The sequence below is a fragment of the Typopeltis vanoorti genome, chromosome 7 (assembly GCF_054136105.1).
Source record: "Typopeltis vanoorti isolate ZY-2024b chromosome 7, IOZ_Tvanoo_1.0, whole genome shotgun sequence".
Classification (NCBI taxonomy): Eukaryota; Metazoa; Arthropoda; class Arachnida; order Uropygi; family Thelyphonidae; genus Typopeltis; species Typopeltis vanoorti.
Genome location: NC_143555.1, coordinates 81930105 through 81957704, shown reverse-complemented (window position 1 = coordinate 81957704; position 27600 = coordinate 81930105). Strand labels below are relative to the sequence as shown.

General features: G+C 35.4%; 1 protein-coding gene across 2 annotated transcripts in view; it reads left to right on the top strand.

Annotated features, from left to right (window-relative positions):
- Window positions 1-27600, top strand: part of LOC150104812 (uncharacterized) — a 449875-nt gene that overhangs the window by 100883 nt on the left and 321392 nt on the right. For both annotated transcript variants that reach the window (XM_090395370.1, XM_090395369.1), the window contains exon 2: window positions 2812-2902. In XM_090395370.1, the coding sequence (XP_090251496.1) occupies window positions 2812-2902 (91 nt within the window). The remainder of the gene's footprint in view (window positions 1-2811; window positions 2903-27600) is intronic.

Below are 27600 nucleotides of genomic sequence, written 5' to 3'. Positions count from 1 at the left end.
GATTGGACAAAAGTTAACATCAATAGCTTTGACAAAGATCTGATAGCATGATTGCCATTTGAACTTGATGCACGTTTCTTTCTTTTAACCACTTCAAAATTTGTTTTGAATTTGTCAGTAGTGGCTTGGGTAAAATCAGAAAAAGAAAATGGAGATTTCGATTAAAGCCAGTTATGATATGCTCGATTCTTCACTTGTATGGCCTTGGCATCTTTCTCGGAGAACCAAGACTTTAAGGGACAAAATCGAAAGTAGGATATGTTTCCATACCAATAAGACTTCCTTTAATGATATGCTTATTGCATATATTTGGATCAGAAAACCGAAAACAGTAATCTAACCAAGGAAATAAAGCATAGAAATCACACACATATCATCTACTTGGCATTCTTATAATGCCAAGTAGATGATGAAAGTTATTTAAATATGATATTGTCTTAGTTACTCATCTCTGGTCCTTCTCCACTGTTTCCACATCACAATGAAAACTAGGTGACGACAACAGTCCAACTGTGGTCTGACCAGTGCTTTATACAATGGCACAACCATGTCCTTATCTCTACATGTCAGCGTACACCTTATCATAGTGGCAACACAATGTGCAGCCTTGCAGTATATCCTCTAAACTTCGGCCTATCAACTATCACCTCCAGATCTTAAACTCATTCACTTCCTGCAGTACAGCCCCATCAATATAGATATACAGCCTTATATCTCTGCACTCCAAAATGCAACACCTTGCACTTATTAATATTAAAACTACAATCCCACTCATTTTGTCTAAGCTAAAATTGGATTCAAATCTTCCTGAAGGAAATTAACATCAGCAGTGCTCCTTATAATTCTCCCCAACTTATTACATTTTTTTATATCTGATACTCATATGGGCTTTTTGAATCGAAATGGCAAACAGGTTTAAAAATTATAACAAGTCATGTGACTCACATTTTTCTGTAATTTAAGTTTTTTTTTTTAACTACTAATATCCGCAGTCACATTTCTTAAAATATCTTGCCAGTATTTGTTAAAAACATTGCAGTTCTTAAATTTTTGAGTGATTGCCGTCATGTAAATTCTCCATTTTTATCTTGTTATCACTAATAAATACTAAGTATACAGTACCATATCCAAATGGCTGATCAGAAACAGTATGCTAACCCAATACTTCCCATCATGTGGTGGTGGTGTTGCCATTCTACGTAAGAGCATAAGATGTATTTATGTGTGGATGGGGGGGGTGTACTCAATTTAGGATCATAAACATATATTTGACATGAAAATAAATAATTTTTATAAAATGTACTATACTTTTCTATAAGAATTTTGAGTGTTTGTTATTAACATTCTGCATATAGGAATTTTGATGTGTGTTTGTTATTAACATTTTGCATATACCAGTTTACTAACCCAAGATTTGATCTATGATTGGAGAAATTTTAAAAAATCCGCCAGGAAACAAAATGCAACATCTTTAATGTCAGTCTATTCTTGAAAATGAAAATATATTCTGTATGTCTCAAAAAAGATGAACGATAACTGTAGATGACAGTACTGTATCAAAACATGTAGAATGATTGGAATTAATAATAATTCTGTTTTTAAACTTCCCAAGAAATTATATTCTTGTTTATTCCTTTATCCAGGTGTAAGCAAATAAAGTTTGAACAGGAAATAAAGTATCTTCATGACTAGGCTACATGATATAGAGGCTGTTGACTTCACATGAATATCTAGGTCTGGATCCTAGCAACAAGACCTCAAAGGTCAACACTGGGCTTTAAAAATGCATATACACATCCCAAAGGAAATTTGCTTTGCATTACAGATCCTAAGGCGATTGATGTGAAGTCAATAATTGCCTTAGTATCCTTAATGCAAAGGCAGTTGATATGAAGTCAACAGCCTCTATATATAAGTAGCATAGTTGGAAGTTTATTTTGCACTTGGTTAGACTATAATAAATTTAGTTTAATCCTTTATCCAAGTGTGAGCAAACAAAGTTTGCACCTGAAAATATCTTCAGGACTGTAGCAAGGTGGTGCAACTGTTGGCAACTCGGAACAAAAGTGGATCAAGATCTCGCCACTCCTTGTCTCAGTATCTCGGTTGGCACCGGTTGGCAACTCATATAGGTAAATATGACCTCTCTATTGCTTCTGCCTTAGTGTCACCACCTCTGGGTCTGCCTCCCACTGATGAGACCTTAATAAAGGTTGAAACCGGTCTGGGTAGTGGTCCTTCCCTCAATGCATAGCATTATACATGTCTACAAGGACATGTGCTTTGCATGGTTGGAGATACTGAGACAAGGAGTGATGAGAGCTTGGTCCACCTTTGCTCTGAGTTGCCAACAGTTGCACCACCTTGCTACAGTCCTCAAGAAATTTTCAGGTGCAAACTTTGTTTGCTCACACTTGGATAGAGGATTAAACTAAATTTATTAAAGTAGCATAGTTGTTAAAATACGTCATGTGTGACTTTTGTTTGCTTACACTTGGGTAAAGGATAAACAAGGATGTTATTTTTTGGCAAGTATAATTTACTTTGTAACCAAGTAAAAAAAGTTATACATTTTAAAAATGCATTTTGAATAAAAATAATAAACTCAAGAATTTTGTGGTAAATTTTGCTGACTACACTGATGGTGTTTTGCTGTATGATATTAGTGCTCTCGTGTTAAATAAAGCTGATATAGTTCTTATATATTATTAATCATATGCATTTTGCTTTGCATTTATTTTCAGTTTACATAGCTAATTTACAGAAGATAACTAAAATTAATGGTGGTTCAATTTTATTATTATTTTTTAGTGTTGATGTTCTTCGGGAGCGGGAAAGACAAGCACGTGCGCGTGCACCACGAGAGCCATCTCCTCAGCCTATTTTTGGTGAACCTAAAAAGGTTAGTAAAACTAGATTTAAAAATATTACCTTTTAAAAAGAAAGTGTACATGGAGTAAATAACTATTTCTTATTCTTATTTATTTAGTTCATTTCCCTATTTACAAATTGTAAATTGTAAATAAACTATGATGATTATTATTTTTAACTGCTAACTCTGAAATTTGTTATTGAATAACTCAGTGTCACTGCTTTCATCTCTCCTCCATTGTTCTGCCTTAGTTATAGGTTTTTGTGATGAAGTTATCTAAAAGCAGCTTTATAAATTTTTTCAGCATTTTCTTATAAATTTATATTTGAAAAATTAAAACAAAAATAGAAAAATATAATCAGTTGCAAATGTGAAACTTCTGATTTCTTCATTTTTACAGAATAGTTTTCAATTAACAAACATAGCCAAACTTCAGCTTTACCACAAAAATGGTCTTTTCACAAAAAAGTATCTCAACTCATCTATCCTTATCTTCGGTAACATACAAATCACCAGACAAGATCAGATCTTTCCTTGAACTGATATTTATCTCCAGTCTCTTCTAGTATAAACACATCATATCAATAGCACCCTCTGCATGGATCAAGTGCAGAGGAAGCTATTCTGTAGAAATCCCAAATCTGTGCATTCTTAGAATACTGTTCTCATGTTTGGAGTGATGCACCTAAAACCTCCTTAAAAATTCTTAATACTTTCCAGAGGAGAGGATCAAGTTGATAAAGGATCCATTCCTCACTGACTCACTTCAACCACTATTTCATAAACACACTTCAGCTGTGTATTTTTTTCTATAGGCACTTCCACGAGTACTGCTCCACTGAACTGGCCTCCATCTGTGTGTTAAGGCTTAAGTACTGGGAAGACATCATGTTGGAGGTTTAATGGAGTATTGACAGCACTAGGAAACACTAAGAAATTTTTCCTAGTTCTGTTAACACTACCCCATTAAACCTCCAACATGATGTGCACTCCCCACACTTTCTGCTAAATCTTTTAAAACACAAGCAGCAGCTGCCCAACACCCCCTTTCATTTCAGCTAACTATATATGCACTGAAGTTGCATATATAGTTAGCTGAAATGAAAGCTTCTTCTGTTATTTCATCTACCACTGTTCTCTGGGTATTCATCTTTTCCCTTATCAAGCATTCTGAAAAATATAATTTCTTCTTTCTTGCAAACTTCTTTCTTTCCTAACCCTGCTTGCACTTTATGTAAGTAGGGCTGGGAAAGAAGACTATTTAAGCATAGTCTGCCAGTTCCAACTTGATGTTATGATGGTATTGAATGTATTTCTTATGTTTTCTTTGAGGTGGGTGTCATATGTTATGAATTAAGCCATAAAAGTAACTGCCAAATATATAAGTTTATCTACATGTTAACATTATATGTCTTTGGACTGACTGCAAAGTTGTGATGCTCAAAACTCAATGTATACACTGCTCAAAACAGTTAGGGGATATTTTAGTTTCTTTCAGATAATTATAAATTTTTGCAAGTAATTATAACTATTGGGTACTTTATACATAAATATTTCTTATTTATCAATAGGATGTAATTGATGAGACATTGTTTAAATAATCGATATTTATTACAAATTTAACAAATTGAACACTTTAGCATGAAATATTTTAACAAGAATATCCCCTAATTGTTTTGAGTAGTGTGTGTGTGTGTGTGTGTGTGTGTGTGTGTGTGTGTGTGTGTTTATAAGCCCCCCCCCCTCCAATTTGATTTATTAATTCATTCTTGAGCATTCTAAATTCTCTCTCTTTTTTTTTTTTTTTTTTTTAAATATTAGCCACCAATTATTTTTTTTAGTGAATGGAAGTATGGAAGTTAAATTTCTGATATTCCCAAATGAAACTTTGAATAGTCTTGAACAGTGGTTTTCAACCTTTTTTGAATCCCAGAACTCTTGTGACTCATGACCTTCTTAAAAAATTTACAGCACCCACCTCTTATCGAATTGTTATAGCTTACTTATTAAAATTTGTTAGTGCTGCTGTAATGCACAGAGGTGAATAGTGAAAAATTGCAGCAGTATCATATTGGGGAAATTGTTTGACAGTGTATGCCCAAAAATAGTTTAATGATAAGCCATATATTTTGTTTGTAAACTTCATTCATTTCTTAAATTATTAAACTCTTCATCTTGCAGATTGAAATTATCTTTACAAATCAATGTCTTTACATATAATATATTTAAGGGGTACTGATAGCTGTATAACTGAGAGGAGACCTCCACATAGCCTTTAAAGAATGCAGAGAACCGACCAGGGCTTCTGACCTAATGTCCAATCCTCAACTTCTTGTGGTGCACCCTGTTTGGTATCTACCTGGATATTGAACAAAAGAGGATGGGCTGGCAATTTGGGATTTAGCCAATCAAATTGTATTCTTATTGGCTTAAACTGCAATATAAAATGATGGCACAACATGACAGAATTTCATGTCGGCTGAGGTGTTGCCTAGTTAAACAAGACCTCTCGTTGTTTTCATCAGGGAACCAGGGCGAACAGCAAAAAGTCAGCTGCTGGGACAAATCCTAAAACACACCCAACTCAACATCACCAGAGTTCAAGATCGGTACTCTCAACATAAGAAGCCTGAATGGCAAAGAAATGGAGCTAGCTGAGGAATTGGATAAGTACCAGATCGACATAATACGGGTGACTGAAACAAAAAAGACAAACTGGTGAGATCTTTCTGAGAAATAAATACAAAATGTTATATTCAGGCAATGACAATCAAGGAAAAGAAGGAGTAGCGATAGTATTCAACATTAAATATGAGACTAATCTTGAATGGTAGGCAATTTCAAGTAGAGTGATTTGGACAAATATCAGAATGGGGAACTGGACAATGAGACTTATTGTCCAGTTCCCCTATTCTGTTTTCTTAGCAGAACCTTCTGTCCCATAGAAGGTTCTGCTAAGGTAGAAGTGGAGGAATTTTTTGAAGTTTTTAGAGAAATCAACTGACACAATGAAAACTATAAGTTTCAGTAAGGAAATACCATTAGTAGACATATTACTTACTATTATAATAATGGAATTAACTCACGTAAAATACTCTTTATTGGTAGAATTTTTGCCTGAGTATCACAGGCATCATCAGTACAAGTACAAAAGCTAATTAAACAATAACTGATATATTCACAAAGTGCCACCTAAGTAGCTAAAGTAAGATAACTAAAAATGTCCTTAAATTTCCTAAATTTATTTTTTGGAAAAAAAAAAAAAAAAAAAAAACATTTTATATATATGTGTGTATACAATTACAAAAGTTAGGAAACATTTCCTGATTTATAGAGTATTATCTTCCACAACAGGGAAAGATGTAGATCATCGGATCTGTTTAGTTAGGGGAATGAAGTAACGCTTCACATCTTTCTTTGTAAAGCTGTTCCACGAGGAACTGACTTTTGTCTTTTTCCAATGAACTCTATGTCTAGTGTTGATGGCTTGCTCTGCAAGTCCAGACTGTTCAGGTTCAAAGTACTGAATGTATGACTTGTGTTCTTCTACCTGGATAAGAGCAGATCTCCCTCTTGTTGTTGTCTTGTCCTTTAAAGAGTTTTAGATATTTCTATGTGCTCCTTGAACTGCTTTGGCTATGTCCAAAGCAGTTCAAGGAGCACATATATATGCCCCTTATAGCTCACTTTGGTGGTGAGCTATAAGGGGTGGTGGGCTTGCGAAGAGCCCTTTGTTAAATTTTTGTCAAATTTGCGAGCCTCTTGTTCTTCTTGTTTACTTTTTTTTTTTTTTCAAAAAAAAATTTTTTTTTTTTTTTGAAAAATCTCAAATAAAAAAAATAAACTCAAAAGAAATGGTACTTTTGAACCATTTCTTTTGATTCTTTTTTTGTCCAGAGTTTGGTAAGGTTTAGATTTTATGGAAGTATTTGGAGGTAAAGGACTCGAAAATAGAGGTTCTTTGTTTATGTGAGCGTTTAGTTGATCAAGACCTATTTCCTTCCTGATAGTGTCATCATCATCATCAAATTCCTGCCATGTACCCTCAAGGGGTGTACAGGATATGACAGTACTACATGAAAAAATTACATCATTACTAACTTCCTATCTACAATTTTCCTCCAAATCAGTCTGTTACTTGTCAAAACTCCAGCATTATCAGATCTTATATTTCTATCATCTAAGGCACTTTGTACCGTATCAATCCACCTATATCTTTGTCTTCCTCTGGGTCGTTTCTCTGCCAACCTGGCAGAGAACACTTGTTTTGCTAATCTTTCCTCGCCCATTCAGTTTAAGTGACCATACCACCTGAGATTAGCTCTGCTAATGCATTCCTGGATGCTGACAATGTCAAGTTCTTTCCTAATATCCTTGTTTTTAATATGTATTACCATTGATGACATCTGTTCACGCCTCTTATCTTTCTCAGGACTCTCATATCTGCGGTCTCTAGTCTTTGGTCAAGTGTTTTACTTCTGACTCAGATCCATAAGTTAAAACTGGTTTGAACACTGTCTTGTATACAGCTAATTTAGTGTTCTGACTAATTTCTTTCTTATTCCATATGAATTTATTCAATTGACTTCCCACGATACCAGCTTTGCTGATTCTGTTGTCTATTTCTATATTTAGTTTACCATCTTCAGTAAAAATTCTGCCTAAGTAGCTGAAATGTTTTACTTGTTCCACAGGTTCTCCATTCACAACACAGTTGACATTTTCAATGATTCTGCCTATTTTCATTGTCTTTGTCTTTTTATTGCTGACCTTCATACCATATCTATTACAACAGCTATTCAATTTAGTCAGAGAATCTTGCAGACTTGTAGCAGATTTATTTAGAAGTATAACATCATCCGCATAAAGCAAAGAGCTGACATTAACATCTCCAATTTTGATATCAGGCTTAATACCACATTCCTTCATAATGTGATCCATATAGATAATGAATAACAGAGGGGATAATGTACATCCTTGTCTCACACCAGATTTAACATTAAACCATCTTCCTGTACTTCCTTCAATTCTAACTGCTGACTCACAACTCAAATAAAGACTAAGTATTGCTTGATATAATGCCCCATTGACACCATATAACTGCAGTGTATTGAATAGCTTCTCTCTTGGCACCTTGTCATATGCCTTTTCCAAATCGACAAAACTTAAATACAGATCTTTGTTATATTCCCATGCTTTCTCGACTATTTGTCGTAACGTGAAGATCTGAACTTGACAGCCTCTATGTGGCCTGAATCCAGCTTGTTCTTCACCAAGCTTTTCTTCCACAATTCTTCTCAACCGTTTCTCAAGTATACTTGCATAGATCTTGCCAGGAACACTCAGTAGGGAAATACCTCTGTAATTCTCACATTCAGTTTTATTTCCCTTTTTATATATGGGTACTATGAGCTCTACTCCAATCATCGGGAATTCGTCCCTCTGTCCAGGCTTTCTGAACTATGCAGTGCAGCCACTGTAAGACTCTTATACCACCATACTTCAGCATTTCTGGTCGAATATCATCTACTCCTGCTGCCTTTCCACATTTCAAGCCTTTGATGGCTTTTTCTACTTCAAGTATGGATATGTATTCCTGACTGCATGCCTGGTCAGTGTTTTTTATCACTGTGCTGTCATCACTGCTTGTTTCATTTAGCAGTTTTTCAAAGTAATTACTCCATACTTCAAGAATATCTTTTTCTCCTATTTTCATTTCACCTTTATCATCTCTAATTCCTTTTACAGCACTCTTTCCTCCATTCCTAAGCTTCTTCAACAACCTCCAGAATATTTTGCCACCTTCTTGATATTTATTTTCTATATTCTTGCCAAAGTCCTCCCATGACTTTTGTTTAGCTAGTTTTACACACTGTTTAGCTTTCTTACATTTGTCTCTGTATTCTGTAAGAGTAAAAGCTAACTTATTTGGCAGGAACTTTTGATATGCTTTCTTCCTTTCCTTCACTGCCTCTTTAACTTCCTGTGTCCACCAGGGAGTTCTGATTTTTTTATCCTTGCACACAACCTCACCACATGCCTCTCTGGCAGAATCAATCAATGTTTCCTTCAGAGTTTGCCACTGAATCTCCAAGGTTTGATTCCTGTTCTCAAACTCTTTCATTTTCTTTTCAATAATATTTCTGTATTTTAGTCTACGGTTCACATCTGAGAGCTGCTCAACTTTTATTCGCTTTAAAACTTTCTTACATGTTATTCTTTTCAATATGAAATTCAATTTTATCCTGCTCAAGACTAAATAGTGATCACTTCCAATTTCAAATCCTCTGTACACTCTGGTGTCCTGCACCAGGGAGAAAACATCACTATCAACAATAACATAGTCAACGAGACTTTTCTTATTCCTAGCCTCTTCTCTCCATGTGAATTTGTGCACATTTTTCTGTTGGAACATGGTGTTAGTAATAACCAGTCCATGTCCTGAGCAGAAATCCAACAGATATTTGCCATTATTATTAGCTTTGCTCTTTTCTCCAAATTTTCCCAAAATATTTTTGTATGTCTCACAATCATTTCCTACTCTGCTATTTAGATCCCCAACAAGAACCAACTTTTCCTTTTTCATTGTGTCAGTTGCTTTTTCTAAAGCGTCAAAAAATTCCTCCGCTTCTACCTTAGTAGAACCTTCTGTGGGACCATAGGCACAAATAAGTCTCATTGTCCAGTTCCCCATTCTCATATTTGCCCACATTACTCTACTTCTGTGAAGTATGCATTTTTGATTCTAATGTTCATAAGTTTTTAGGGAAATATGATCACTTTGGTAGCTTCTAATATTATTTATGAATTTTATGGTGGCAAATTTTCATCTGTCCTTCAGCAGGACGAGCCCACATTCCTGTAGGGCTCTGACGTTGTTAGTGGATGAGACTGCACCAATGATAATCTTGGATGCTTTTGCTTGTATTTTGTCTAATTTTTCCTTTACCGATGAGGCCGAAGGTAACCAGATAGGTGCTGCATATTCCATTATTGGCCTTATTAGTGTAATGTAATTTTTTTGATGGGTCGAAAGGCAACACAAATATTTAATGGTTTTAACACTTTAGCTAATGCTTGCACATAGGGGATAGGCATATGCATTATTTCTTCTGTATTTGAAGAGGATGCTGAAACACGACTACTCATGCTTTTTTTATGAAGGAATTCTTATAATCATTGGATAGGAAGGAGGAATTAATATATTGTAATTTTTTCTGTAATAGTTCTTCTGAATAACAAAAGGAGTGGGCTCTATGAACCAGTGTTTTTATAGTACCTGCCTTTTGAGTGGGATTCAGCATGGATGTAATGGCCTGTATGAGTCTCGTTCCTATAGACTATGAATTGTAGGTTACTGTCTGGTTGGCAAAGAATTAAGAGATCTAGAAAGACTAACTGCTTATTTACTTCTACTTCTTGGGCGAACTGGATCCATAATATCCGATTTGGATATTATGATTAGTTTAGATGTTGTTTCTCTATTTACGAATGTTCCGTTAGCAGACAGCATTGAATTACTTCACCAAGAATTTTCTCCAGGCATAGTCAAATTATTTGAATTTGTAATAAAGTCCAGTTATTTTTTCTTCAAAAACCTGTTATACCAACAAATCAAAGGAACAGCAGTGGATAATTCTATATCTCCTGCTATTGCCAACTACTTCATGGAGCACTTCGAACAACGTATTTTTGACAACATTTCACCCAGACCTAACCTTTGGTTCAGATATGTGGATGACATTTTTGCCATATGGAAGAGTACTTCGGAAGAATTACAACAGTTTCTCTCAAAAATAAATGCACTTCATCCAAGGATCCAGTTCACCCTAAAAGTAGAAGTAAATAAGCAGTTAGCCTCTCTAGATCTCTTAATTCTTCGCCAACCAGATGTTAACCTACAATTCACAATCTATAGGAACGAGACTCATAACAGCCATTACATCCATGCTAAATCACATCACCATCCCAGTCAAAAGGCAGGTACTATAAAAAACACTGGTTCATAGAGCACACTCCTTTTGTTCTTCAGAAGAACTATTACAGAAAGAATTATAATATATTAATTCCTCCTTCCTATCCAATGGTTATAAGAATTCCTTCATAAAAAGAGCATGAGTAGTCGTGTTTCAGCATCCTCTTCAAATACAGAAGAAATGACACGTATACCTATCCCTTATGTGCAAGGCATTTGGGAACACATAGCTAAAGTGTTAAAACCTCTAAATATTTGCGTTGCCTTTCAACCCATCAAAAAAATCTCTATATTTCTCACGTCTCCAAAGGACAAGCTCCCACATCTCAGCTATCCAGGTGTCTACCAAATTCCTTGCTCTTGTGGGTTATCATATTTCGGACAAACAGGAAGATCTGCTCTTATCTGGTTAGAAGAACACAAGTCGTATATTCAGTACCTTGAACCTGAACAGTCTGGACTTGCAGAGCATGCCATCAACACTAGATATACAGTTTATTGAAAAAAGACAAAAGTCATTCACAAAAGCCAGTTCCTCATAGAACAGCTTTACAAAGAAAGATGTGAGGCGTTACTTCACTCCCCCTTACCTAAACAGATCCGATGGTCTACGTCTTTCCCCTTTGTGGGAGATAGTACTCTATAAATCAGCAAATCTTTCCTAACTTTTGTGATTGTATGCAGATATATATATATATATATAATGTTTTTTATTTCAAAATAAATTTAGAAAATTTAATGACCATATTTAGTTATCTTTCTCTCTTTCTTTTTTACTTAGATGGTGCTTTTGTGAATATATCAGTTATTGTTTAATTAGCCTTTATACTTGTACTGATGATGCCTGTGATCTCAGACAAAAATTCTACTAATAAAGAATATTTTACAAGTTAATTCCGTTATTATTAATAGTAAGTAACAATGAAAAATGAAAAATTAGTCCTTTTTGGGGATCTAAATAGCAGAGTAGGTATAGTTCGCCCACCGATTAGAGATCCTTCGACACTTCTGCGCACCTCAGAAAAAGAAGAATCCATTCCGATAATGGGGTAATCAGTCCGTATTGTGGGATGAGTTGTTTATTATTACCGGTCGGAAAATTAACTTCTCTTTTATGATTATTGTAGTTAACTATGTTGTTTGTATAACAGTTGGAAAATTTTACCTATAAAGCACGTGATTTCACGTGTTGGCGACCAATTCGGACATCCTTCATTTCTTTCTCCCCTTCAGCATGACTCAACTATTCTTGGAAAGATGCGATGCAGGGACCTACGAACGGTGGGCGAACTATAATGATTGTCAGATGTACAAAAATATTTTGGGAAAATTTGGAAAGAGCAAAGCTAATAATAATAATGGCAAATACCTTTTGGATTTCTGCTCAGGACATGGACAGGTTATTACTAACATCATAATCCAACATAAAAATGTGCACAAATTCACATGGAGAGAAGAGGCAAGGAATAAGAAAAGTCTCATTGACTATGTTATTGTTGATAGTGATGTTTTCTCCCTGGTGCAGGACACTAGAGTGTACAGAGGATTTGAAATTGGAAGTGATCACCATTTAGTCTCGAGCAGGATAAAATTAAATTTCATATTGAAAAGAAGAACATGTAAGAAAATTTTAAAGCGAATAAAAGTTGAGCAGCTCTCAGATGTGAACTGTAGACTAAAATACACAAACATTATTAAAGTAAAAATGAAAGAGTTTGAGAACAGGAACCAAACCTTGGAGATTCTGTGACAAGCCTTTGAAGAAAATTGATTGATTCAGCCAGAGAGGCATGCAGTGAAGTTGTCTTCAAGGGTAGAAAAATCAGACCTTCATGGTAGACACAGGAAGTTAAAGAGGCAGTAAACGAAAAGAAGAAAGCATATCAAAAGTTCCTGGAAAATAAGTCAGCTTGTGCTCTCAGAGAATACAGAGACAATTGTAAGAAAGCTAAACAAAAGTCATGGGAAGAATTTGGTAAGAACATAGAAAATAAATATCAATAAGGTGGCACGGTATGCTGACAGTTGTTGAAGAAGTTCAGAAATGCATGAAAGAATGCTGTAAAAGGAATTAGAGGTGATAAAGGTGATATGAAAACTGGAGAAAAAAGATATCCTTGAAGTATGGAGTAATTACTTTGAAAAATTGCTAAATGGAACCTAGCAGCGATGACAGCACAATGGTAAAAAACACTGACAAGGCATGCAGTCAGGAATACATATCCATTCTTGAAGTAGAAAAAGCCATCAAAAGCCTGAAATGTGGAAAGGCAGCTGGAGTAGATGATATTCGACCAGAAATAGTCAAGTATGGAGGTATAAAAGTTTTACAGTGGCTGCACATCATAGTTCAGAAGGCCTGGACAGAGGGACAAATTCCAGATGATTGGAGTAGAGCTCTCATAGTACCCATATATATATAAAAAAAGGGAAATAAAACTGAATGTGAGAATTACAGAGGTATTTCTCTACTGATTGTTCCTGGTAAGATATATGCAAGTATACTTGAGAAACGGTTTGGGAAGAATTGTGGAAGAAAAGCTTGGTGAAGAACAAGCTGGATTCAGGCCAAATAGAGGTCAGGATCAGATTTTCACTTTACAACAAATAGTTGAGAAATCATGGGAATATAACAAAGATCTGTATTTAAGTTTTGTAGATCTGGAAAAGGCATATGACAAGGTGCCAAGAGAGAAACTATTCAAAATGCTACAGTAGTACGGTGTCAGTGGGGCATTATATCAATCAATATTTAGTCTTTATTTGAGTTATAAGTCAGCAGTTAGAACTGAAGGAAGTACATGAAGATGGTTTAATGCTAAATCTGGTATCAGACGAGGATGTACATTATCCCCTCTTTTATTCATTATCTATTTGGATCACATTGTGAAGGAAAGTGGTATTAAACCTGATATCAAAATTGGAGATGTTTATGTCAGCTCTTTGCTTTATGCTTCTGAATAAATCCAGTACAAGTCTGCAAGATTGAATTGAATTGAACTAAATTAAATAACTGTTGTAATAGATATGGTATGAAGGTCAGGAATAACAAGACAATGAAAATAGGCAGAAGCATAAAACCAGTTAACCACGCAATCCCTTTCATAACAAAGATTACACTAAATCCATCACCATTCCCTATATCCGGGGCACCTGTGAAAATCTTAAAAATATGACCTGATTTCTTGTTACAATCCGTATAAGAAATTGGCATCCCTTATTCACTCCACCAAAGACCAGCCACTTCCCCTAGACCTACTTGGAATATACCAGGTCCCTTGCAACTGTAAACTGTCATACTATGGCCAAACAGGCAGGACAGCAAATATCAGGATATCGGAATCCAAAGACTACATCCGTTTCACCAATACGGCCACTGTGAGCTGTTAGACCATGCTCTGGATACCTGCCACAGAATACACTGGAAGAAAGCCACATTACTACAACCCAACAAATTTAAATACGAAAGATTGTTCATGGAGTCAGCCTCAGCTCTAAAAAAACTTTCCCAACCTCAACAAATTTGGGTGCATGAGACTGTCCCAAATTTGGGAAGGTTGCATCATGAGAATCCAATATAGCCCCATAAGGGACACCTTGAGGACTCTAGGAACAATGTTAGTTTTTCTCTCTTCTGCCTCATTTGTTCTTTGTAGTGCCTGCATGCATGTGTCATAGTTTTATGTTCCCATGAAGATGGCGATGTGGCATTGCCGAAATACAGGAAGTATTTATTAAAGTTGCTTTTAATTAATATTCCAGTATATGTTGTAATTTCCTGAAATAATTTAATTAGTTTTATGATTTGTGTTTTGAATGTAGTTACTGATCTTCTGTTTTCTCCCTGATGATGTTCATATTACATGGTTGAAATATATTGGAGATTTTTCATAAATTCTATATTTTTTCTACATGTAGTAGCTATTTAAATTTTTAAAAATATATGTCTGGTACCCAAAGTTCCTTTAAAACATTTGACTTCTACTTATGGTTATAGTGAATGTGTTGAACTAGCCTAATCTGCATTTATTTCTAAATGTATTAGGTGAAAACATTAAAATATTATATTATTATTACATTATAAATCTTACAGTGCTTAGTGAGTGCATTCTTTCCACATGTCTAAGGCTAAAATAAATTGATTTTATACCAAAGCTTTTTAACAGGAATTCCAAGAGATGTTGCTAGGGGGTTCTGCAAGAGATTGTGGTTGAGAGAAAAAATCAAACCTCATATAAATAATATATAAATAAAAATATAATATTTTCTATGTAGGTGTTCCTGAGACCTGAAAATTATATCAAGGGTTCCTACATGGTAAAAAGATTGTGAAAGGCCGCTTTAAATAGTTATAAATCATTATTACCTATTAATAAGGGAGTTTCTAAGACTGCAATAGCAAATTTATAGACTAATCAGTATCTCAGGCATGGTAGTAAAAGTACTGGAATAATTGTTCACAAAGAGAATTCAAGAATGGGTGGATAAAAACATAATACTGTATGAGGAGCAATATGGCTTTGTGAAGGGGTAGTTCACTTTTTATAATAGAATGACAACTGAGTTAAATAAAGGGGATGGTTACACAATGATTCTGCTTGATTGTGCAATGGCATTTGACAGAATGCTACATGGAACTCTATTATGCAAATTAAAACAAATGAGGATGGATATGACACTTGTTATAATGATACGAGATTGACTGATGATTAGATGCCAAAAAGTGGTATATGGAAGAGCAGAATCTAGGAGAATGCAAGAGACTAGTTGTGTGTTGCAAGGTTCAATGCTAGAGCCATTACTGTTTCATTTGTACACAAATGATATAGGAAATAACCTGTAAGGAAATATTCAGTTTTTTGGTGATGATGTGAAATTAGGTAGAGTATTAGTTAATCAGGGTGATGTTGGAGAGCTTGTAGGATGATTTAAATAGGCTGTCAGTATGGGAAAAAGATAATGGGTGTCAGTTTAATCTGGAGAAATGTAAAGTTATGCATTTTGAGATAAATAGATTGCAAGCTGTGTATCACATTGAGGGAAACTGTACTCCAGGAAATTGATGAGGCTAGAGATTTGGGGATGGTAGTAGTAGACATAGTTGAAGTTTAGAGGACATATTGCTCAGATAGCTCATAAGATTACTTATCTATTGAAAAACACAGTAACAAGTAGAGATAAGGAAGTTCTCTTGGGGATTATGAAACATTGGAGAAGATTCAGAGGTGTGACCAAGATAGTGAGTGGTCTGTGTAATGTTCCCTGTGAAGTAGATTGAGGGTGTGTGTGGATTGCAGAAGTTGGTTGACAAGAGAAAAAGAGGGGGTATGATATAATCATTTAATTTGCTTAAAGGGGTTTTGTAGGATTGATGTAGTGGAAATGTTTCAGTACTTGGGTAGAGAAGCCAGAACAAGAGTTCATCCCTGGAAGTTGAATAAAGGTGTGGTTAGTAGGGGTGTGAGGACTAGATTTTTTGCTTGGAGAGTGTGAATAAGTGAAACGGGTTGTTAGAGTTGGTTGTGAGTGCTTTGTCTGTTAATGGGTTCAAGGAAAGGTATGATAAATTGCGTGAATAGTTTGGGTCTCCCTCGATGAGTTTTTGAAATTCCATGAAGGTGCCCATACAATAATAATAATAGTCTTTATGGAGTCCTGATTTATTGCAGGAGATAAACCTAATTTTTCATCTTAATTTTTTAGAGGTAGGTTTTGCACAGAAAGAAGTTTAGCCTTTCTTCCAATGCCTTTTTGGCATAGTTGGAATAAGAACAATGACTGTGATTGAATACTGTTAATGATATGAAGGCCTTTTTTTGACATTTTCAATTTCTTGTAGCTGAGTGATCCACTCTCAGATGGCATTGGAAGGACACCCCCCCCCCTCCTCCCTTCAGTCTACTCTTGTGCAGACATTATGATTTCCCTATGGCTTTAATACTAAGTAACCCTACTACTGCTACTACCCATTCCATCATATATATGCTGTTGAGAAGCAGCAATTTCTTATTTATTATTGTATGGGCAACTCCAAAGACTCATCATGGGGAAACTGAAACTATTCACACCATCTGTCATACCTCTTCTTGAACTCATTAACAGACAAGCACTAATAATCGACTTTGGCAATCCATTCCATTCATTCACAATTCTCGAAGCAAAAAATTGAGTCTTCACACCCCCCTCTAACCACACTTTTACTCAACTTTCATGGATGAACCTCTTGTTTTTCCCCTCTAGCCAAGTGCTGAAACATTTTCTCTGTATTAATCCTATAAAACCCTTTAAATAACTTAAATGTTTTTATCATATCCCCTCTTTTTCACCTGTCAACCAACTGCTGCCCAGAAACTCTCAATCTATCATCATAGGGAGCATTCCTTGATCCACTCACCTCTAGATATACTCTTCTACTGCCTTATCCACCCCAAGAAACTCAGGTGACCAGACCTGAGTACAGTAATCCAAATTGTGAATGTATCAAGGCCTTACAAGGAGGAATAATAACTTCCTTATTTCTACTTCTTCAGTAGCCAAGTAATCCTATGAGCTAACTTGACCACCCTAGCAATATGTCTTCTAAACTTCAACTATCTACTACCACTCCCTAATCCCTAGTTTTATCTATTTCTTAGAGTGCAGTTATAGCAATGTGATATACAGCTTGTAATCTATTTATCCCAAAATGCATAATTACAATTCTCCATATTAAACTGATACCCATTATCTTTTGCCCATACCGACAGCTTCTTTAAATCATCCTGCAAGCTCTCCACATTGCTTTAACTGTTGCTCTTCCCAATTTTGCATCATCAGCATACAACTGAATATTTCCCTTCAGATTACTTCCTTTATCATTTATGTACAAATTAAACAATAATTGGCATGGCACTAAACCTTGCACCACACGACTAGTCACCTGCATTCTCCTGGATTATGCTCCTCCATGTACCACTTTTCGGTATCTATCTATCAGCCACCCTTTTATCCATATTATCAGTGTCATATCTATTCCTGTTTTTTCTGTAATTTGCATAACAGAGTTGCACATGGTATTGTGGAACCGGATTTTGCAAAAGCAAAATCCAGCATAATCATCGTGTAATCATTCCCTTTATCCAACTCAGTTGTCACTCTATTACTAAGGTACGACTGATCCTTCACAAAGCCATGTTTCCTCTCATTGACCGGCTTTTCCAGTACTTTACTACCACTCCTGAGATACTGATTGGTCTATAATTTGCTACTGTGGTCTTAGATCTCCCTTAATGTAAAGATTTATTTTGTCCTCTTTCCACTTACTTGGAACTCAGCCAGATCTGAGACTTAAAGAGTTTAGTCAGGGACATTGTTAGTTCCCTTTTTCCTTCTCATAAAATGCAAGTGGCAGTATTTACATTGAAATTCTATATTATACTAAGCATCTTTAATTCATCCACCTCTGTTCCCACACCTGTCCCTGTCACATATGTCACTGCAGTAATCTCCCTCGGATGATATATCCTTGCAAAGTGGTCACTCAGTAGTTTAGATATTTTGTCTGCTTCTGTCACTTCACTGCTATCAGCACTTATTATGATTATTCTTCCATGTACCGAAGGAACTCATTGGGATTTCCTTTAGCTTGCTCGGCTAGTTTCTTCTCATAATCTGATTTTGTCTTCCTTACCATACTGGTAACTTTTCTTGCCTGACTGTTGTACTGTTCGTGAGCTTGCTGGTCACCTTTCTTACTGACTCTTGTACTGTTCATGTGCTTGCTGGTCATCTTTTTTTAAATTTTTTTGTCATAATCACTTCTCTTGTAATTCCACATATAGCTCTTCTTGACAGAATATTCCTCATGCTTTACAGCATTCCAAGTCAAGACTGTATGATGACTCTCCCCGATCAGAGACAGCATAACCATCTTGGTTATGGATAGCTCTTCTCCTATAACCAGATCTAATACTCTTCTACCGCAAGTTCTCCCCCCCCCATCACATGCTGCCTCAGGTAATTATCTCTTAGTAGGTGTATTAATTATATTTCCTTCCTGTCATGTGATCTTTCTTCCTTCCAATCTCCATAATTAAAGTCTCCTATAATAATTTATCGACCTGCACTTGTACTAATTTGTTGATGCATGTCTTCCTGATCATCCCTGGAACCCCTTGGCCTCTAGCAATATTAAGATTTTGTGAATTTTTAGGGGACTTTCTATGATTTTCCCTTTAGGTTTATGTTTTAATATTCTGTTTGGTAGCTTATTTGGTGATATTCTATTCATATGTTGAATCTGTTTGTTTCTATAATTATCTATTGTTTGTAAAGTTGATTCTTGTTGTAATTCTTGTAAAATTTCTGCTTTTTTTTTTTTTTACCTAGTTAAAACATTGTATCTTGCTGTTTTAAAGATTTCATTTCTGCTGATTTCTGCTTTTATTCTTTGTTCATCTATTTTTTTCAAGATCCATGTTTGACTTCCATATAATATAACAGACTAAAATATTGAATATTCTTAATATGTAAATCTTTGTACTATATTTGGTTTAAAGTTATCATTAATCATGCCAATAATTTTGGTGAATTTGTTAATTTTATGTTTTAGATCTTTGTCTTCAGTGTACATTATATTATAGACAAGATAATTGAAATGAGTCCACGCGGTTAGCCTAGTGGCTATGCGCTTCGCACCCATATGCCTGGGGAAGGAGTGTCCTAGGTTCGATTCCCGTCGGTGACGTGAGGAGCTGAAGGATCTTCCTCAGCCATAGCCAAGTTAGCCAGTCTTGGGCTTGGACAGCAGGGTTTTTTCCCCAGTTTATTCTGGGGTTTTTCATCCCGCAAAGCAGGCAAACTGGCCTTGAGAACTCAACACTACAGCCCATAGGATACACCGGGGCATAAGGCTGACCACCTTATCCTGTAAACGGAGTGAGGGCCGATGATCAATGGACCCTCGACACCGCAAGGTAAAAGAGGGTATAAGGAAGATGAGATGATGAGATAATTGAAATGATTAACTTGTTCAACTGGTTTGTTATTCAGAACACTTTTACTTCTTATTGTTCCCTTCCTTTAAATGGCATAACTTTTGTTTTTTCAGAAATTATTTTTATTCCATAAGAGAGTATCTTTTCTCACTGCATGTCCTCATTATATCCTTCCATGATCATGATTAAACTTATGAAGACTCTTACAAATGATGAGAGCAACACTGCAACAAAAATTAATCCCATCAAAAAAGTCACATCACATCACAATATACATGCCAGAATCTCTTCACTAAAAACTGACTTTAATATCCACTTTACTAACATCCATGGCATTAACACAAACCTAAATGATGTTCACCATCCACTTGCAGTTTTCCAGACAGGCATCTTATTCCAGGTAGAATCCAGATTGCAACTACATCTCTTAATGTCTACATCCCATGCCCAAACTACACACTTCATGATTCTTTTTGCCACAAATTGGTACTTGTGCCTTTGTGAAATTTGACATAGTTTTCCAGGGAATGGCTAATTTAGAATCCATGGCATTTGACCTTCCAGAGCTCAAGGTTTCCTTTAACCATTTAGTAACATTCATTTGTTGCATTTATCAGTCTCTAAACATTGATAACCATTTAGACCTCTTCACATTCCTTTCCATGAAACTTGACTATTTGCAACTCAGCTATTGAAATAGTGAGGTCATCTTCTTGGGTGACTTCGACATCCACATTTCCAACTGGCTTTTCTATTCCAACACCAATGACTAAACTGGACAAGAAGCAAAAGTCCTTGCTATTAGTGACAACCTAACACAAATCATACATCTGCTCACTCAAATTCCTAACCCACTTTCACTTTCTAAATACTCTGGGTTTCTTTTTGTCTGGTTTTCCTTTCAGATACACTGTAAAGGTCACCTCTCCTCTCCAGCTTGAACCACAATTTGTATGTCTCCTCTCTTACAGAATGCCCCTCCTGCAACCACTCCAAACATCACATCCTCTGGCACTACAAAGAAGTCAATTGGGATGACTTCAAGAATTTCTTTTCCTCCATTCCTTGGTCTAACTGTTGTTTCTGCTCATCTGATCCTAACACCTGCTGCAAATGAGTTATAGAAATTATTTTCTCTGACATGAAGCTCTTCATCCCCAATTCATCCCATGATCCTCATCCGCTTTCCATTTTTTGATATACTTTCAGCTGAAAGTATATCAAAGCAATTGAAGAAAAAAAGCTTTCTGCATGTTGTTCGCTTCAAGAACTTCAGCATCATACTCTACCTATACCAAAGCATGCAATATATGCAAGTCAGTCATTAGCAGATCCAAATCTGATTTCATGAAGGCCAACAGCAAAAAAAGTAGCTTCCACTCCAAATGGAAGCTGTGCCTTCTGGTCTCCCTCGCTAAAGCCATTGGATGCAACTTCTACTCTCCTGCACTTCCACCTCTCTCTCATCCTGATGGCACCAATGTCACTTCACCCAAAGATAAAACTGACATCAATCTTTTCCTCAAAATCTACTATACTGGAATCCAAGCATTATATTCTCCTGTAATTTTTTGAATAAAAGACATCATGAACTACTAAACTTGCATAAATAAGTGTTCTGGTCCTGATGGCATTTCTTCAGTTGTTCTCAAACATTATGCTCCAGAGTTAACACCCATTCTGCATAGTCTCTACAATCTGTTATACATATCTGGTAGTCATCCCAATGCATGAAAGCAATTTCATATCCATCCTATTCCAAAAAAAGGTTGATAAAGTCTACAGTCAAACTGCCAACCAATTGCCATCACTTCAATCCTCTCCAAAATAACGGAGAAAGTCATCAATGCTCAACTCCTCCACTACTTAGAGGCCCATCAATTAACCAGGCGATTACCAGTATGGATTTCTCATTTTAGATCCACAGTTGACCTTGTGGCTTACATCACCAACAACTGGACATGTACCATGGAATGGTTCGAAGAAACCTTTGCTATTGTCCTTGTCATATTTCCAAAGCTTTTGACTGTGTGTGTGTGTTGGGGGGGGGGGGGGGCATTGTGGCTTGCATTCTGTGGTCTTCCTGCCACTGTCTGTAATTGGGTATTCAGCTTTCTCTTTGGGCATTCTCCTTGAGTTATAGTAGATGGCTTCCTCTCTTCAAGTTTCACCATCAATGCTGGAGGGGCTTGACGGCTCTGTCCTTTCATCTACTCTTTCTCCTGTTCATAAATGACCTACTTACAATCGCCACTAATCTTATCCACAGTTTTGCAGATGATATTATTCTCCATTCATCCTACTTACTTGACAAGCTGTGCATTATTCTTACATTCCAGGCTGCAAGATAATCTTCAACCAGTGCCTTAAACATTGATCTCATACTATTCCTCAGTGGGGTGAAGACAACCTTGTAATGTTCAATGCCACCAAAGCACTCTCTTGCCTTTTCTTTTGCAAAAGAGATCTCAGCTCACCTACTCTTACACTTAGTAATACACAAATCACCACAGAAGATCAGATATCTCTTCTTGGATTAACGCTTACCTTAAGTCTCTCCTGGCATTACACATCACATCAATAGCCTTCTCAGCATTCAAAAAAATAGATAGGCATTCAAGAGTTTGCATCCAGTTTTTCACATTTTCTCCTTGCAATAATTTTATTTTAAATACACTTTCTGGTGGTTTTTTTTTTATTTTCATCTTCAGCCTTCTTGTGAAGGTATTGATAAGTGCCTCTCTAGCGCAATTGAAAGAACAACAGTACACTGCGCCCTTCGATTAGAAAAGGCCTGAGTTCGATTCTCGCTATGACGAGGAATCTTTGTATGGGCTTTTTGTTGAAGGTGAGGTAGCAGGATTTTTTTCTCCTGGGAACTTTGGTTTTTCATCCTGCATACAGACAAATTGTCATTAAGAATACTATAGAGGAAAAAAATACTAGTGGTGGTAGTGGGAAGTAGATGCTATTGGTGTAGATGATGATGATGTAGTGGCAGTTCAGTGTGGTTGGTGGAGATGGAGAGTTGTAGAAGTAGGTGCCCTCCCTCAATGAGTCTTTGGACTCCTTGGAGGTATGTAATAATAATAATATGTTTTCAATAACTGCATAATGATCTGTATCTAAATATAAGGCTCTGTAACTTTGGCTTCTGTTATTTGGTTTGTTATTATTATTTTTTAAATTTCTTATTATGTAATGAATTATAGATTTAAGTCCCCATGCTTGCAATGCATATTTGTCCTTCTTTATGACTAAAAGGAATGTTATTTAAAAAAAAAAAAAAAAAAAAAAAAACAGGGAATAGGGTTGAGTCAATTAATCTTAGCCCATTCTTATTTTGATGTGGTTTCCCATTATTTTCCATACAGCTTTTTATTAGTTTATTACCTATTCTTGCATTTAGTTTGTCTAATATAAATATGTAGTTGTTTTTGTTTGTGCTATTAATTATTTGCTAAAGTTGTGAAATTCCTCTGATTCTTCTTTATTTTCTTCAGGGACATAAACAAATATTGTCCTGTTTCCTCTGTATTTTTAATCATGCTTCTATTCCTTCATTCCAGTATTTGATAGCTAATTATTTTACAATCTTTAAATCATTAATATGGTTTATGCTTTTGTTCTTTCAGATTTCTTTACTCCACTGTTGAGAATTGCAAAATTTCATAATGAACATCGTTAAGTAGTCAAAGTTAAACAGAGAGAAATAAAATCTGTCTATAATAGCTAAGCATGTGATCTAATTTGGTAGATGTTACATTTGGGGAGCTAGGCCTCACATGCAATTAAAGCTTAGGTCATCAATAGTTAGGTGTGTGTGTGTGTGTGTGTGTGTGTGTGTGTGTGTGTGTGTGTGTGTGTGTGTGTGTGTGTGTGTGTGTCGATTAATATAGTTAGGTATTCCTATTTAAACTTCTTTGTGGAGCAGAGCTCCATAGCTCTCTTGATAAATCCCTACATATAACAGTGCATCCAAATTGTCTTCAAGAGCATGCAGTAAGGAAGATGATGCAAAAGATTCTCAGTGCACAGAAGTCTTGCTCTTTCCTCTGAAGCACTTTGAATCTAAGAAATACAAACTCTAACCTTCATCTAGAGAAGTAGTTGGTGGGGGGTAGACATTTCTAATTATTATTTTTGAGTCATTGTCATAAACGTAATGGTGAATGGCTTGCTTCAGTTAGTTGTGAGCGTTTTTTTGTATGAGTTCAAGACAACTTATAATAGCTATTGTGTAAATAATGATTAGTGGGCACCACCAATGACAAGCCTTTGATTCCATGGAGATGCCTAAGAAAATAATAACTATCAGAGAAAATATGAAGTTAATGAAATTTGGTATGTTGTAAAAAGAGCTTCTGTGGAACATACTCAGTAGTGCAGCAGATTAAGATTTTGAGGTACTAACAGTGAGATATTTGACATTTGGATCTTTTCAGTTATTCTTTTTGTAGACCGAGAACCTAGCCATCCAGTTGTCCAAGCATGAGAAAGTGAACTGAACATAGCTGTTAGCTTCCATTTTTGATGTAAGGATCTCCACCAGTGGAATTGATCTTATCTACAGATTGCATTTCTGATTTGAAAAAATTCCAAATAGCAAAAATATAGTGTCAATGTGATACATCCATACTAAAGACCATAGCCATTCTTTACCTGTTTGCATTTATATAATCCAGCTTTGATAAAAATTTCAAATAGTTTTAATGTGCGGAGGAAAATCTTTTCTGGTAATTGGAATGGAATATTTGTAAAGAGATAGAATGTCAAAACCAATAAGGATATTGGAAGAAAAGTAAAGATTAGCTGTCAGCATAATTTTCTTGTGTATATCCTCATGGAGTGTACCAAATATTAGCTACATTTAATATTCATTAACTATATTCTAAGTAATACTTTTTTTTCTTCAAATTGGTATATTGTTTGTAGGTTCTCTAGTTTCTTCATTTCTTAAATTTCAATCTTTTAATATAATCCAAGTATCTTTGTTTTCCATTGGATTTTTTTCTTGGTATTTTTGCATCAAACACTTGTAACATTTTGATTAAGTGATCATATTGTAGCAGATTAGCTCTGCCTACACATTTTTGAATATTTAAGTTCTTTTCTGATATCTTTATTTTTAATATGAGCTTGCTTTTGATGCTATCTGTTTACTCCTCTGTTTTCCTGAAAAGAGAGGAAACTGTTGCATGTTCTCACCAATCCTTGATGAACTATTTTCTTTTTAACTCATTTTTGTGATTTATGTACTAAAATTGTTAGAATACTGTTTTGTATAATGCTAGCTTGGCTTAATTTATTGATTTATTGCTTGATTTCATCCCTATTCCAAATAAATTTATTTACTGACTTTCCACTTAGCCTTGCTCATTTTAATTTCTTTTCATATGTAATTTACTATCTTTATTCTCAGTAGTCAAGCTTCGAGATAGGTTAGCCTCAGTGTTTAATGAAGATGGTAAATTACATATGGAAACAGAAGGGCAGTGTTTTCTAGTTTACTGCCTGGTATTAGCCTTTTTATCACTGATTTTCAACTAAATTGGTTGCAGCAATTATTTAATTAGATTAAAAACTTCTAAAGACTTGCAGCAGATTTATTTAAGAGGATCACATAATTCATGTAGAGGAAAGAACATCTCTTATTTTAATGTTAGGTTTAATACCACTTTCCTTAAGGTCATTGTGATTCAGCATACCATATTTACTCAAATATAATTTGCCATCACATATATCTTGCACCCCTGATTTTACTTTATGAAAAAAAAAGAAATTAAAAAGTTTTTTTGCATTTACCTTGCACACATTCATGAAGAGGAAAAGTGTTTTCCTTTGCCCAGTGACATCCCTTTGCCAAAAAAATGCCAAAAGATTTTGAGGATAAAGTAATGGATTTTCATTGCTATATGATTCAACTTAGAAAAAAGAAAACTATATGTTATCACAAATAGCCAATGCTGATCAAACACTTCTCAATTCTGACATGCTGCACCAAACAACAATAACAGAAAAAGGTGGAAAAAGTGGAAGTGAAAAACAGCGATGCACCATCATGCTCCCAATTACTGCAGATGGCAGAAAGTTGCCTCTTTATGTAATATTCAAAAGAGAAACAATGCTGAAGGGGAAATTCTCCCTGGAATTCATGTAAGAGTTCAAGAAAAAGGGTGGATGGGCACTACAGTAGTTCAAGATTTGATTAGAGCAGTTCGGGACAAACGGCCAGGGACCTCCTCCTTGGATAGTTCCTGCAGACATTTAGGACCTGAAATAGTAAAACAACTTTCAGATGTGAAGACCAATGTGGCCATTATTCCTGGTGGTCTTACACCTTGTCTACGGGCCCTTTTGATGTATTGGCGAACAAACCATTCAAGACCTATGTACGAGAATTCTACATGCAGTGGATGTCACCCGGTGGCTGACCTTACTCTGGCGTGGAAGAGGCCATCGTTAGAACTGTTATGCAGCTGGATTTTGAGAGCTTAGGACATGATTTTGCCAAGAGTTTTTCAAAAACCTCAATCTCAAATGCCCTGGATGAGAGCGATGGATGATGACTCACTCTATTTAGATAGATGACCTTGACAATACAATCACTCATATAATGGAAGTAGCTATACTGATAGTAAATAGGAGATTCTTGGTAAGTTATACCCATTTTCATTTTTTTTTTTTTAAATCATGGTGATCTTATGATTCCAAAATGATAAAAGAATCAGCAATAATGAAACTGTTTGTCTTAATTTTTAAGTACAGAAGCATTGTCACTAAAGATTGAAATATATTATGTGATGGTTAGCGGCTGGGCTGATCTCATAAATAACATTGATAATTAAAATTTAAAGGCATTAATTTTATAAATAATGTGAGCAGTTATAAATTATGATGAATGCTAAGAATTTAATTATAAATGCCAATTTAATTTTTTCCTGAAAAACTTTTCCGAAAATCTCCACATATATTTTGCATCTTGATTTTTTAACTTTAAATTTAGGGGGGAAAAGTCTGAGTTATATTAAAGTAAATACAGTATAATCCTGCCTGATTTAAACCCCCCCCCCCCGTTCCCTTGTCACTTTATCACGTACATTTTTGGAGATGGCGTTAACAACCAAGCATAAATGCTGTGATGTTTTGGATGTTTATCATAATGTTTATATTTGATATTAGCAATCCCTGCTTGGTCTGAATTTAGCACTTCTGTAAATCTTTTCTGTAACACAACACTAAGCTTAAAAAGGAAATTCCTAAATAATTCTCACATTCTGTTTTATTTCCATTTTTATTCATTGGTACGATGAGAGTTCTACTTCAATCTTCTTACTTTCGGCTTTTTAGCTAAGACTTTTGGATCATGCATGTAGTCACTGCAAAACTTCTTTTCAGATCAAATATCATCTGTTTCAGCTACCTTTTCACATTTCATGTTATGGCATTTTCTACCTAAAAATTATGCTTAGAATATAGCAGTACTCTAAGCTGTAAGTAAATCTAAACTAAATGTACAGTCCAGCACTGATGTATGTAGATTTTGCAACCTTACTCCCATGCACACTCGTTACGAATTTTTATATCATTTGTTACTTCATCTAATAATTTTTTCAAAGTAACTACTCCAGACATCAAGAATATATTGTTATCCAATTATCTTTAGGTTTCATATCTCTTTTTATGACCTTTGATTCCTTTTTGTATGCTTTCCTCCATTTTTTAAGGTTTTGTAATAGCTTCTAAAACATTTTTGCTATCTTTATATTTTTTTTGCT